The 13,562-nt window shown below is 39.4% G+C and overlaps 1 protein-coding gene across 1 annotated transcript in view; it reads right to left on the bottom strand.

The window, feature by feature from the left end:
- Positions 1–13,562, bottom strand: part of TAF3 (TATA-box binding protein associated factor 3) — a 124,468-nt gene that overhangs the window by 108,405 nt on the left and 2,501 nt on the right. Inside the window, exon 2 of the mRNA XM_054399669.1 lies at positions 3,867–4,109. Coding sequence (XP_054255644.1) covers positions 3,867–4,109 — 243 coding nt within the window. The remainder of the gene's footprint in view (positions 1–3,866; positions 4,110–13,562) is intronic.

The raw sequence follows: 13,562 nt of genomic DNA, 5'->3' as shown, positions 1-13,562 counted from the left end.
TAGCTGTGGAAAAGTATCTGGGCTTTCTCAACTGGCCTAGTTTCAGCACAGCACTGTTTTGCTTCAAATGCAATCAACAAATTCTATGAAGTTGCTGTATTATTGCATACTCTATGTTCTTTTACTTAAAGCACAAGAAATAAAGCATGACCATCATGTTTTGCAACTAATTTATTTTTTCTCTTTTTTTTTAATCTGTCTTACAAGTTTACCATGACATTTTAGTGACAACAGCGCTAAAATAACTCAAAAAAACAAAAAGGAGACTAATTAAAAATAGGCACACAGCGAACATCATGATACATTGGCATAAAATTATCCCTTCAGTGTCCTTTGTAAAAATAATGCTAAAAAACCCCAACATTTGCCATGGCAATACTGAGTCAGATTGTTTTATAAAACAAATAAATTTTATATGCAGATTCTCACAATGCAAGCATTTGGAATCTGCACCAGATGATTTAGTCAGTGCAAATTATTGAAATGAGGCACAACATATTTAAGGCAAGAAAACATTTTCTGCTTTCTGCGAACAAAACTTGTACCACTGAACCGAACTTCCAACTGATACAAATTACAGATCTTGAAAACCCATTTGCCTTCCTCTTTTTCTCCCACAACTTCAGGAATCATTCAGAGAGCTGTTTCAGCATTTCTTGCTATTGAATACTTAGGAAAGAAATGGCTCCTCTCAGGCTGGACAGGGCTTTGTGCTCTTATCAAATCTTTGGCAATGATAACTAAGACATCCCACAAGCTGCTGGGTAGACTGAATACTCTGAACGGCAATGGTTCTAGAGTAAGTGGAAATAAGAACTTAGTTATATGTGCAAAACTAGAGGACTCTGGAGAAGGAGGTTAGCAACACCTACTGGTCAAGATGCATACTGAACACTAGTTTGGTTTGTTTTTTAAATTAACAGTAAAAATAAAAAAACTTTTTCTTACTGAAGCACCCAGCTAAAATTACCTGTGAAGAGATAATTCTTCTAATGAGATCAACTGATAAAATTTGAAGATATTACCTTGTCCAATAAGCCTTGTTCTGCTCATACCCCTAGACAGCTACATTACTGCTAAAATATATCAGCACAAGTGATTTCTGAATTCTATCAGTAAATAAATATTCATAGAATGTGCTGAACTCTAGGTTTCAATACCAAATTGGAAATAACAAGTCATCCTGATGGTTCCTTTAAGTGACTGAAAGATTTGTATTATACATCATAAAGTGCATGAAGCCTTCCTTCGTTACTGACTAATTATCTTTAGTGCCTACTCAAAGCAACTCAAATATTATGAGCTGCACAATCATAGTGGCAGCATGGGGTTTTTTCCTACTCTATAAAGATCTGAAAAACTATTCAAACAGCTTCTGCAGTTCTTAAATTCTGCAATTCTTGCAACGCCTTCCTTTAATCACCAAAAGTAAATGCTTTTTTTCCAAATTTTATTTGGAGTAACATACAACAGCTTCTTGAACAACCTCACCCCTTCCAAAAAAAAAAAAAAAAAAGTAGGACACAAAATTTACAAAGAGTATTTTCAGAAAACACCTAATTCAACATTAAAATGGTCTCAGCTGTATTTTAAATCAACTATAACAAACCTGCATTCAGCAGCTGTAAGTTAATGCTTGCTTTAAATTTCCATTAAAAAAATATATTGTATTCATTTTTTTGAAGTTGTGTCTATAGGTCCTCTGATACACTAGCCTCAGGCATCAGAAGTTTTCCTGGTTCTCATCCAACTTTGGAAATAATATCTTCTTGCTTCGGGTGTTAAAAGGATTCATACATTATTTATAAGGACTGCTAAAATCTAACTCCTGGATCTAAGTTGCAAGAGAAGGAGTATAAAAAGTTACATACAAAAAAAAGAGCACAACTGTCCCCATTTCAATTTTTAGCCTCTCTTTCTATGTCATGCCAGGCCGAGTCTGCAAGACTCTCATCTCTCACTCCCCCTGTTCAGATACTTTTCAACTGCTGCTTTGAGTCTTGGTGGATTTGATCTTTCTTGCATATTTTTCATGTATGATTTTCAAAGTTAAACCAAAACAAACCCCCAAAGAAACAAACAAAACCCCCAACAACAACAAACAAACAAACCCCCCAAAATGTTGGGTAACTTTTTATCCATCAAAGATGCAGGATTGCTTTGACAGAATGGTGTTTATTTACCTCCTGAAATATCAATCCAAAGGGTTCCAAGAGAGTAGCCAGAAGAGGGTAGTCAAAATCCCTATTCACTTCTCCAATTCTTCTTCCTCTAGACTTTTCTCTTATTAACGCTGTCTACATATACGATATTTACATTTTGTGTCTCTCTTCCTGGTTTAAGAGAGTTCATTGTAACATTTTAAAAACAGCCCTTTTAACAAACTTCACATGGGGGATATTTTAGTATCTCCTTATCAATCCAAGAAAATAGCTTTGCTTTGAACAGCAGTTTCACTTCCTGGGTTATATTAAGGCAGGAGACATTAAAATGCTGTTGATTTTTAAAATAACAATGCAATTAAAGAAAAAAGTGAAACATAAGGGGTTACAGAGCTTCAAAATACTCACCAGCATGAGCAAGTCCTCACATTGTTTCTGGAAATAGCATGTTTGTTCTGAACATGCTTAAAACCATTGCATCCGATGGCCCTTCAGTCACTTCAGATACTTGTTCCTGACTGCAATTGCACTTAGTTTAACAGCAGCACATAGTAACTACATCTATCCAGCTGAACACATGCTTACTACAGCTTAGTAAATCATTGAAAAACTGCCCCATGTGACATTTGCAACAGAATAGCAATGGATTTTGCTGACCCATCAAGATGATGTTGTTTATGTTCAACTTTACACCAGGCAGAACTTTTTACACATATTTCCATGTGCAGATTTTGAAATCTGAGTTCTTAAAAAAGAGGAATAACAGAGCACAATAACCATTCTGTCCCCATGGGGACTATAAATTAAGTACCTTGTGAGGACTGCACATGTTCATTACACTCTTTTGGAAAATAAAGTTTTGTCTGAGATTTTTATATGTGGTCCACAAACTTAAATGCATTTATTTTACCACAAAATATAGTAGTATGATGTTCACTATTTAAAGGGAAGTTAGTCTAGGTCACGTTTCTTGAAGGTCTCACCTAGCAGATTAAAAAAAACACCAACTATATTGCTTTTTCCACTCTCACTGTTAACATTCTCAGGCTAACTGCAGCTTGTACAGTTGGTTTTGCTGTTACAGTGATCCTCAACCCCCTACTATCCACTGGACTTTTACACAAGAAAGGGAAGGAAAGCAGAACAGTGATAAAGAAATTCTAATCAATGTTAGTAAAGACAATTAAAAGCAAGTGCTGTGCCTCTAAATGACTCTTACTTCCTTATTTTTAATCTGAATTAATTTTAATTTGAAGAGTTTTGTGTTCTTGGCTTTTTTTTTTTTGTTGTTGTTGTTAAATTTGTCCAAAGGAAGAAGCAGCAGCTGTTAGGAGCTGGGAACACTGTGTCAGTCTTGTCAGCAGTAAAGACCTTTACCGTTCTGGCAGTACATATAAAAGGGAGGCTATCACATAAATATAATGTGAAGAATTCATTTCAATTGTCATCCAAACCCGTAAAGTTTAGAAGCATTATAGAAACGTGTATTTTGACACCAATTAACCTTTGAGGAAAGTAAAGGAGTGGAAAACCAACAGTACTGCCACAGTACTGCTCCCTGTTTTGAAACCATGCCTATGTGACACCCAGTGAGTCCCTTCTGAACGACTGCTACAGGGCAGCACAACTCCAACTGCTCAAGGATGCGAACAAATATGCAAACACACAGAGACAAAAGCTTAAAGCAAAGGATCGGTTTCGCACCTTCTTGAGAGGAGACAATAGGCGGCATATAATCAGGGATGTACTCCTTCCTTTCTTCTGCATCTTTACTTCCTGGCTGGGGAAACTGCAGGACATTGTTCTTGCTGACAGGAAACGAAGGGATTTGATGTGCAAAAGTGACAGGTTCGATGTTGTGTATGTAATCTTCAAGCTCGTGCAGGTTAACCCCCATAAGCTTGAAGGCATCACCTACATCATCTAAAATTGGATCTGTGCGGCCATCTGCAACAGAAAGAAAACAACAACACAAGCATGACATTTTTGCAAAAATCCAATTAAAAACAATTAACCTCAGGATCTAGGCTTAGAGATTACAATGACACTGCTCACCACTGGTATGGGAGATTCCTGCCCAACAGCTCTGCTGTTCAATGGGTGCTACAGCATTCTGGGGTGAGAACATGCTGTCATTGAGGAGTGTTTTGTTTCCAGCCATATCACTGTGTTTCAATGCATACCATTAAAGAACTGCACCTCGAAAAGCACATCAAGCAAAACCAAGGGAGCAGCAACAGGCAGCTTTAACTTGCAACAGTCAGGAACACCGTGAAACACCACTTTAAAAAGTTTTCAGTTTCTTATGTAAATTCAAATGAATGAAAGAAGCCCTCAGAAAATGTCTTTTTTTACCAGGACATAACAGACAAAACATTATTTTTTAATCTAGAAAAAAATTAATTTCATCTTGTTGTATTAACTGAGGTTTACGGGTAGCAAAAAATCCAAACCAAACCAAACCAACAAAAAAAAAGGTATCTCATGTATCTCTTGATAACAGAAATACTTCACATAGTATCTTTCAAACAGATGAAATCTACAGGCTTGATAAACTATGAGTCACTTTACCTACCGGATAGATATACCTCCCGGATGAAATACAGGCATATTAAGTAGTGGTCTGATGAGAAGGGAATATTTCACACTAAACTTCAGGGGCTGATTTCCTGAGGTGCAATTCAAGTTTGACTCTCCTGGCAAATTTTTCTTTTCCCTATGAAAGGTATGGTGAAACCTTCCCAAATCTTTATTTACCATGACGTCCAAGAAAAGAGTCCAAGAGAGGATGCAGTTTGTTCTACAGATGTAATTTGGCTGAAAGATTTAAACTGTAGAGCACAGAAGTCTTCCAAGTGACTTGGTTTCCCTGGCCTGACAGAGGGAAATCCCTCCAAAGGCCTCTGGAGGGACAACTAGGCACCTGGTTTTGATAGTTGCAGCACCACTTGGATTCTCATCTTATCTTTTCACAGTAATAACATAGAAAAAAGGATGCCTTAAACCCCAAACATGATTTTTTTTTTAATTCAATAAAACTATACTGAATTATTAAAACTCTGTATAGTTGGCTTATGAAGATATTATATCCTTACATGATGATAAGCTGTGATTTATTTTAAAATGTCATTATGGAAAACCAGCCCGTGCCTATTGAAGGAACACAATCGCTATTGTGAAGTACCAGCTTTGGAGGATGGGGTGGGGGGGTGCTCTTTTGTTTGTCCTTTAACCTAATCTCTTCATGGTTTATCTTGAAGCCGACGCAGTCGAGCAGGCTGGTTCTCACATCACTGGATGAATTCAAACCCCCGGCCAATTTATGCCTGCAGGTACATTTAGAAAACAAGAATTTTGTTCTAGAATTTCTTTTCTTAGTCTTGCAGTGAAGATAAGGATAATACTCAGATTATGGTTTTGATTCGCAGCTCTGCAACACTGGCCTCTTGTCTAACTCTGGGCAAGTTGCTCATGTTTTAATTCTCTACAGCTAAAAGGAGATCAGACCAAGGCAGTGTCTCTTTTGCCCATCTGTATTTAGAATGTGAACCCCATATGACAAGAACTATCTCAGATTTTGTGTCTGTATATCTAGGACCAGTACAACACCAGTTTCTTCTGCAAGTACTAGGGATAGAAATGCGGAGACTTGCATAAACATAACTAAAGGAGGATATCACTAATCTGCTGTAGGTATGAGATTCATGTAGTTATTAGGCAGACAGAAGAGTGCTTTCTCATTTTAAAAAAAAATTCAAATTTAGATAACTTACATAGCTAAGAAATTTTGCATTGCCATTTCTAGTTGCTCTTCAGAGTACAAACTTGTGGAATCATTTTCTAAGGTGTCAACACTTAACAGGTACAATTTGGACAGGTGTTTAAAAAGAAAACTTGGGGGAAAAGTTTCAACAAGGCCAGCAGGAGAGAGCATTTATTCCCCAGACACTCCTGGAATCACTGGTTGTGCTCTCCCCGGGATGAGGGGGATTCACACCACTTATTCCCAGGTGAGCATTGCCTAGATCTGGAATATATCGACAGGCATGGACACACACTGCTCATATCCAGATGTTCTTGGAAGAAAACCTGTGTGCACAGGCAGGAAAAATGCTGCTAAAAGTTTCCCAGCTTGACAACGCAGGGCACAGGACTGCCATATGCACCACGTTCACCCCATTACTAGGGCTGCACGAATGCGTTTTGAGTACCTTGCTTGGCGTGTGCCTTTTGACACTAGCACTATTCTGTACTCAGGGTGAAAGTTTAATCCAGTTTGTCACTATGACAGAAAAAGGTCCTTTTCTAGAGCTGCACACGAGCTTTTTAACCTCCAAGAAAGTGTACCAACATGATTAGCCAGTGATAAATGGTAAAAAGGACTTTGTTCTACAGGTGCTTACCAAGAACACGTGGCAAAGAAGCAACTACAACGTGTAATTGAAGTGTGAAAATATTTAAGCAACCATAAAATAAAAATCTAAAACCATTTCTGTGTGTTAGAAAGCCAAGTTCAATAGGTAATTAAAAAAAAAACTGAAGAAGGTTCAATTTTTCTGTATTTTGGACATTTGTCTCTAAAGAGACATTGCCAAATTAGAAAACATTAAAAACTACAATAATTTAAACTTGCCACTGTCAGACTGATGAGTTAACCTCTTCTTTTCAAGACAGAGTCCTCAGTGGTAAAAGCGTACAAAAAAATTTCATTTGTGTTTAAATCAAAACCGTTATCGACTGGAAATATACACAGCACAAAAATGCATTAAATGTAATTTCAAGTGATTAATCAAATAAAGGCATTATGCCTTTTTTTTAATGGGTTTAGGATTCCTCTTCTTTCTCTGATTTCATAAAAATTTACTAAAAGAGCAGAAGTTGGACACATGAAAGAGAATGCTGACAAACACGTAGCACAGCTCTCCTGGTCTTTCATTTAGTTTCAGGCCTTTTTCTGTTACTAAACTACGTTAAAAAAAAAAGTTTAATTTATGCATATTGAACTTCTCAATATTCTTCAGATAGCTGTGGTACCCTCAGTCTAGAAATTCAGATGCTGAAGCCTCCTGGTGAAATAATTAATCCAATGTCACACAGCACATCAGTGCCAGATCACAAACAGCTTTGGTGCTTTTGGATTCCAGCTTCTTGTTCTTTTCTGTGCCACACCACTTCAAACAGCATCTGTCACCCAAGATGGGGAAGAGATAGAAGGAGATGGGAATAGTTCATCCACCAAGTTACAACTCTTCTCTTTACCCCACAAACAGCGAACTAAGAAAATACCTTTCTAACAAGCTTTTAAGCTGTACTATCTCCCTGAATAGAAATCGTGCTCTGAAGCTGATGTAACTGCAGCAACCAGAAGAACTAAATTAAGACAATTCCATGACAAACCAGCTCACCCACAGAAACCTGTGGGAATAGCCCTGCAGTTAATGATACTCTCAGCTTCCCTAACGCATGGAGATGAACACTGGGTGAGGGGAAGTTTGCACACAAAAATGGATCCCCCAAAAAACTACAATTCTGAAATTATGAGGAAATCCACACAGAGCTGGTTTCTTCGGTGGAAAGCTGTCCAGCCCTCCACCCTGTTGCTCAGCATCACCTGCAGGTAGAGTTAGCTGCACAGAAGGAAAATCAAATCAAACAGAACAAGGGCAGTGCCCTAACGCCCCTTCAAGCAATAAAAGCTGGCTTTTGGTTTGTGCAGAACAGGAATTTCTACTTGCTACTAAAGACTAGTTATTCTTGTGACATCTCAGGAATTCCTCCTGCAAACAAGCTGAATAACTCCCATGTCATCCACAAAAAAAAAAAAAAAAAAAAAAGAAAAAAAGAAACACAGACAGAAAAAGGGGATAGAGTGGGTGGGAGTTAGGGAAAAGGTATCTTCCTTTCCTCAATTCAGTTTCAGGAATAGCCCGTTTACTTTTGTCAAACTCATCCCTCCAGCTCCTCCTTCCCGGCCCAAAGTTGATGTGAATCAGTGAAAATGTAACAAGTGAGTAAGTACAGAACAGAAAAAAGAGCTTTTAGTTTCATGTCAGTTTTTTTTAAAGGGAGCAACTGCAGCTCTGCAATAAACACATTGAGAAAAATTAATGAGTCACTACCCATGCAACATGTACAGTTGGTTATAAATAGCTCAGCATTCACCCCCAGGTCTGATATAAAAAAGATTTTATTTAAATTTCATTTTAACCAGCAAATTATCAGGTAGAGCTCATCAATGTTTTCATTACAGACTCTGTCACGGATTCCTTGTGCTCCAGCACACAACAAAACCCTGTCACACATTAAATACCTGTGTATCTACACTGAACAGTTATTCCAGGATAACTGTCAAGGAGACAACACATTGCTTCCACCCAGCATCACCAAGAACAGTCAGAAGCACACACAGAAGACTATTTAGTAGGGATATATCCCTTACTTGAGGGCACTTAAGTGGGGAAAAAGGGTCTTAATATAGTTACCAGACAGGCAAATGCTTTTCTTGTTATTGCTGCTCAGAGTCCGCTTCTTTTACCAGTAACCTCATAAATGTCAAGTAAAAAACCAAATTGTCCTTCTTTATTGGTAGCCAGCAAGAAGTTAATTAGCTTGAAAACATCAACATTTAAGGTTATCAGGACATAAAGAAGTACAATTCTTATAACAAATGTTATGGGCTCTGGATAGGTACTTGTTACAAGAGTCATTCAGCATCAGTACAGGAAATCAGCTCATTTAAATTGATCAAAATCTAACACTTTGATAGAGATAATTATTACATACTGGTAAGAGTGAAGTAATTAAAAAAAGAAAAATGAAAAATATACAAAGTAAATTTGACATTTAATTAGAAAGAAATAAAAACTTGGTTGATGTCAGGTCAATTGTCTCCTCTGTGGTAATTCCCAATGAAAACATTGGTCTGCTGTTTGCATTCTCCAAAGCAGAGATTTGCTACAAGGAAGTTAAATTTTCCTTTATAGAAGATTCTGCAGTGACACTGGAGCAGATTCTGAGGCAGGTGGCTCTTGGCAAAGCATTCTGCAAGACCTGTCATTCTTCCTTCTAATTGTGATCTGGTACCCAATAGATGAGGACATGCCTTTTTAATAGAAATTAAGTTGCATTATTAATATCAAATTTAATATACTATTTATATTTAAGATGTTGTGTGTGAATATATATATATATGATATATATGTATATATACACATATATGCACACACACATATATATGTATACATGTATTTTAAAACCCCTTAGATTTAGGCAGTCCCTGTGATGGGCAGGGAGTTTGACTCGATTATCCAGCAATGTGCTCATGGCCACAAATGCAAATGGTATCCAGGGGTGCATTAAGGAGAGTGTGACCTGCATGTTGAGGGAAGTTCTTTACCCCTCTGCCCCAGAAAGGCCACACCTGGAGTACTGTGCCCAGTTCTGGGCTCCCCAGTTAGAGAGAGACAGAGATATACTGGAGAGAGTCCAGCAGAGGGCTACAAAGATGATGAGGGGACTGGAGCATTTCTCTGGTGAGGAAAGGCTGACAGACCTGGAACTGTTTAGATAGAAGAGCAGACTGAGAGGGGATCTTATCAATGCTATCAATATCTAAAGGGCAGGGGTCAAAAGGACAAGCCCTTTTCAGTGGTACCAGTGACAGGACAAGGGACAACCAGCACAAATACATGAAGTTCCATTCGAACAGGAGGAAATGTTTCTTTCCTGTGAGGGTGATGGAACACTGGAAAGAGACTGCTCCGAGAGACTGTGGAGTCTCCTTCCCTAGGGACTTTCAAAATCCACCTGGGTGCAACCTGCTATCGAGGGCCCTGCTTTCGCAAGAGGCTGGACTAAACGGTCCCCAGAGATCTGTTCCAACCTCTGCCATGCTCTGATTCTGCAACTCTTATGCGTCCCTTCCATCTTCAGACATTCTATGTATCTGTTTACATTAAAATAATCTTCAAACCAGTAGTCACATAATATGAAACTAAAACTCAACTGTTAAACCTCATTTCCTCACTGTACAGAAATTTAAGCAGAAAAAAATAAAGCCACAGCATATCCAAGCTCGACACTGAAAATTTGAGGAGTGATGAAAAACCCACTTCTAGATCCAACACACCTCAAAAGTTCATTGTCTAGTTTATTATGCTTCAGTTTTAGCAGCAGATAATCTAATTTTGTCCACCTAGGTACTCTTAGTGATTACAGTTAGGTAGCCTCTACCTGGTTGCTTTTTAAAGCAATGCAATTAAGAAATCAGGCTTTTGGGAGCGTAAATCATAACTGCTTCTCATCCCTCCCATGAATTCACAGAATCAAGGAATCACAGAATGGTTCGTGTTGGAAGTGACTTTAAAGATCATTTAGTTCCAACCACCCTGCCATGGGCAGAGACATCTTCTATGAGATAAGAGGTTGTCCAGGCCTCATCCAACCTGGCCTTGAACACCTCCATGAAGGGGACATCCATGACCTCCCTGGGCAACCTGTTCCAGGTGTCTCACCACCCTTACTGTAAATAATTGTACTACCTACATAAAAATACTGGGAACTGAACTTTCTTATTGGACGTGCTAGGTCAGGAGGTGAAACATGATGTATCCTGCATGTCTATAACCAACCTTCCCAGCAGATACTGGGCTATCTTCACTGGACAGTGTTAAAAAAAAAAACAAAACCAACACATACAAGAAAATCTGGAGCAGTTAACCCAAAGCACCAGCTGTGCAACCACCTCTATCCAGCCCTGTGAAATGTGAGTGCAAAACTAGGTGGCACATAAGAGAACACTTTCCTTTTCACCTCTGCTTAAAACAAACAGCAACAATGTAGAACTCTGCTCTCAGAAACCACACAGTCAGTCTGTTTTGTACTTCAACACTTTAATTACACACTCCACCAGTGTTTTTTAAATTCTAGGATAAAAACATCTGTGAAGTGTAGAGCATATTGAATAGGCTTTCTCTTAGAAGCTGTCCACAAATTTAAACAGCATAATGTGCTGCACTTTAACAGGAAAACCTTATTCTTTCCCCTGTAAGTTCAGTCTCTCCTCCACCCTCAACACTGCATTCAGAAGCATTTCACAGCATCAAAAACATCTCAAGCCCATTTTGCAAATCCTTTTGCCTTCTCTTTGCAGCCACAGAAGCTCCCATCAACTACAGCTACTGCAAATGCAAAGAAACAACAGTAGAAAAGTAATGAAAATCTTAAATGCAGCTCTCCTAATGGGATGTAACAGCTGGAACAAAGATCTAACACAGCTGGGAAAGCCATAATTTTCTTTTGCAACTAAGAAAAATAACTGAAGAGCAATGCCATGCTTTTCAGAGCAATACCACACTGTCTCAGTTACGTCAGAATAAATCCATTCAGTTTTGAATACAAAGATTATGTCCTTCCAGCTGACAACCCTGCTAACTCAAACCCCACTGGTTTGACTCCGAGATAACACACTGACAATAAAGATGCTACAATTGGAATTTAATTAATTCTGCTTATGCAAAACCATGGCAAAATTCAGCTCATTCATCCAGAGCTGGATTTGTTCAGTAACTTATTTTAGGAGCAAAAGGAAACAATTCTGAGAAAGCAGGGAGACAGCAGCAGAGTATTAAGATGTCTTTTACAAACCTTTTACAGAAATAAATACAGGAATCATTTTAAGAGAGGTAATATGAGAAATACCATATCACTGGCATGAAAACAACATATTTCCCTTCTCCTTTACAAAAGGAAAATAAATAAATAAATAAATAAAATAAAATACTGTGATAATTCATTCTCCACTCAATGAGGGAGAATGAAGCAAGAGAGTGATACCTTAGTTCTGTGCGCTTCCTATTCCTTAAGCACCAAAAGGAAAAGGTTACATTTTTGCTATCTGTGCTTTTCCTTACAAACATTGCTTACCTGTGGCAGAGCCAGTTGAACTCAAGGGGCAACACTGCTCAACAACTCATCTAGTGCACAGGCAATGATCCAGTTACAAAAGCACCTCCCCAAAATTTGTATTGACCTTTGCATTGAAGGACAGGTCCAAGCCAGCCTTCGTTAGCCTCTTTTTCACCCCATAATCCAGTTCTCCCTACCTCTCTATTTTATCCTCTTGAATCTCTTTACAGATCATTTCTGGTTGGACTGACATACAGACTTGAGAGATGCAGCAGCTGTATTGTTGCTGCTGGTTTAATATTGCACAGATCCATTTCCAGACTGACCATTCACAGCTTCATGTCCAAATCTGCTGAAAGCTTTTATGAGGAAACCTATTCCACTCAGAACTCCAAGAGCTGGCAGCAGTATCTCTAAGTCCCCACCTAAGCTGACCTTCTCCTCACTTAGCACTTCAGGTGAGCAGTCACATTTATCCACCCCAGCTCCAGTGCTTACTTCCTCTAAAAGCCTTCCCTGCTGCCAGACCCAAATGCAGCAGCTCTGACCTCTGCCCCAGGGGCTCTCCAGGACTTCCTCCTCCACAAGCATACACAAACATGCAGAGCAGGAGCAACTTACAACCCCACAACTCTCCAGCATGCCAAAGGAAGGAAAAACATGTCCCTCTCAGCACAGGAGGCACAAGCAGCTTACACTCATTCCTACAGGGCACCCTCATTCCCCCTCACCTCTCCACTAGGTACAACTCTCTTTGTCCCCCTTTCATCACGCAGCAGTGGCAGCCCCATCTCTGTACACATACCAGTGCTGTCCTCTCCAGCATGTTACACCCTCCTTGTCCCACACAGAAACACAGTACAATAGAAGCTGGAAGGGACCTCTGGAGACCATCTAGTCTGACCCCCTTGCTGAAGAAGGGTCACCTAGAGCAGGTTGCCCAGAATCACAATGCCTAGGTGAGTTTGGAATCTCTTCAGCGGAGATTCCACAACCTTCCAGGGTCTTCCAGTGCTCTGTTACCCTTACAGGAAAGAAGCTTTTCCTCCTGTTCAGATAGAGCTTTCTGTGTTCCAGTTTGCAGCTGTTGCCCCTTGTTCTGTCACGGGGCACCACTGAAAGAAGTCTGTCCCCATCTTCTTGACACCCATCCATGAGTTATTGGTCAGCATTGGTAAGATCCCATCTCAGTCTTCTCCAGAACAGATAGTGACAGGTCTCTCAGCCTTTCCTCAACAGAGAGATGTTCCAGTCCCCTCATCATCTTCATAGCCCTCCACTGAACTCTCTCCAGTAGCTCCTTGTCTCTCTTGAACTAGGGAACCCAGAACTAGGCACAGTACTCCGGAGTGGCCTCACGAGGGCCTCACTGGTCACACTCTTCTTAATGCACCCCAAGACAAATGACAGCAAAGGCTTTCACACACACAGATTCACAACCTTCCAACCATGCCAGAAGCCTGAGTTCCACATTCCACTGAGCTCCAGTGGCCC

The sequence above is a fragment of the Indicator indicator genome, chromosome 3, assembly GCF_027791375.1.
Source record: "Indicator indicator isolate 239-I01 chromosome 3, UM_Iind_1.1, whole genome shotgun sequence".
NCBI lineage: Eukaryota > Metazoa > Chordata > Aves > Piciformes > Indicatoridae > Indicator > Indicator indicator.
The sequence above is the reverse complement of the archived record's forward strand: the minus strand, read 5'-3'. Positions and strand labels throughout refer to the sequence as shown.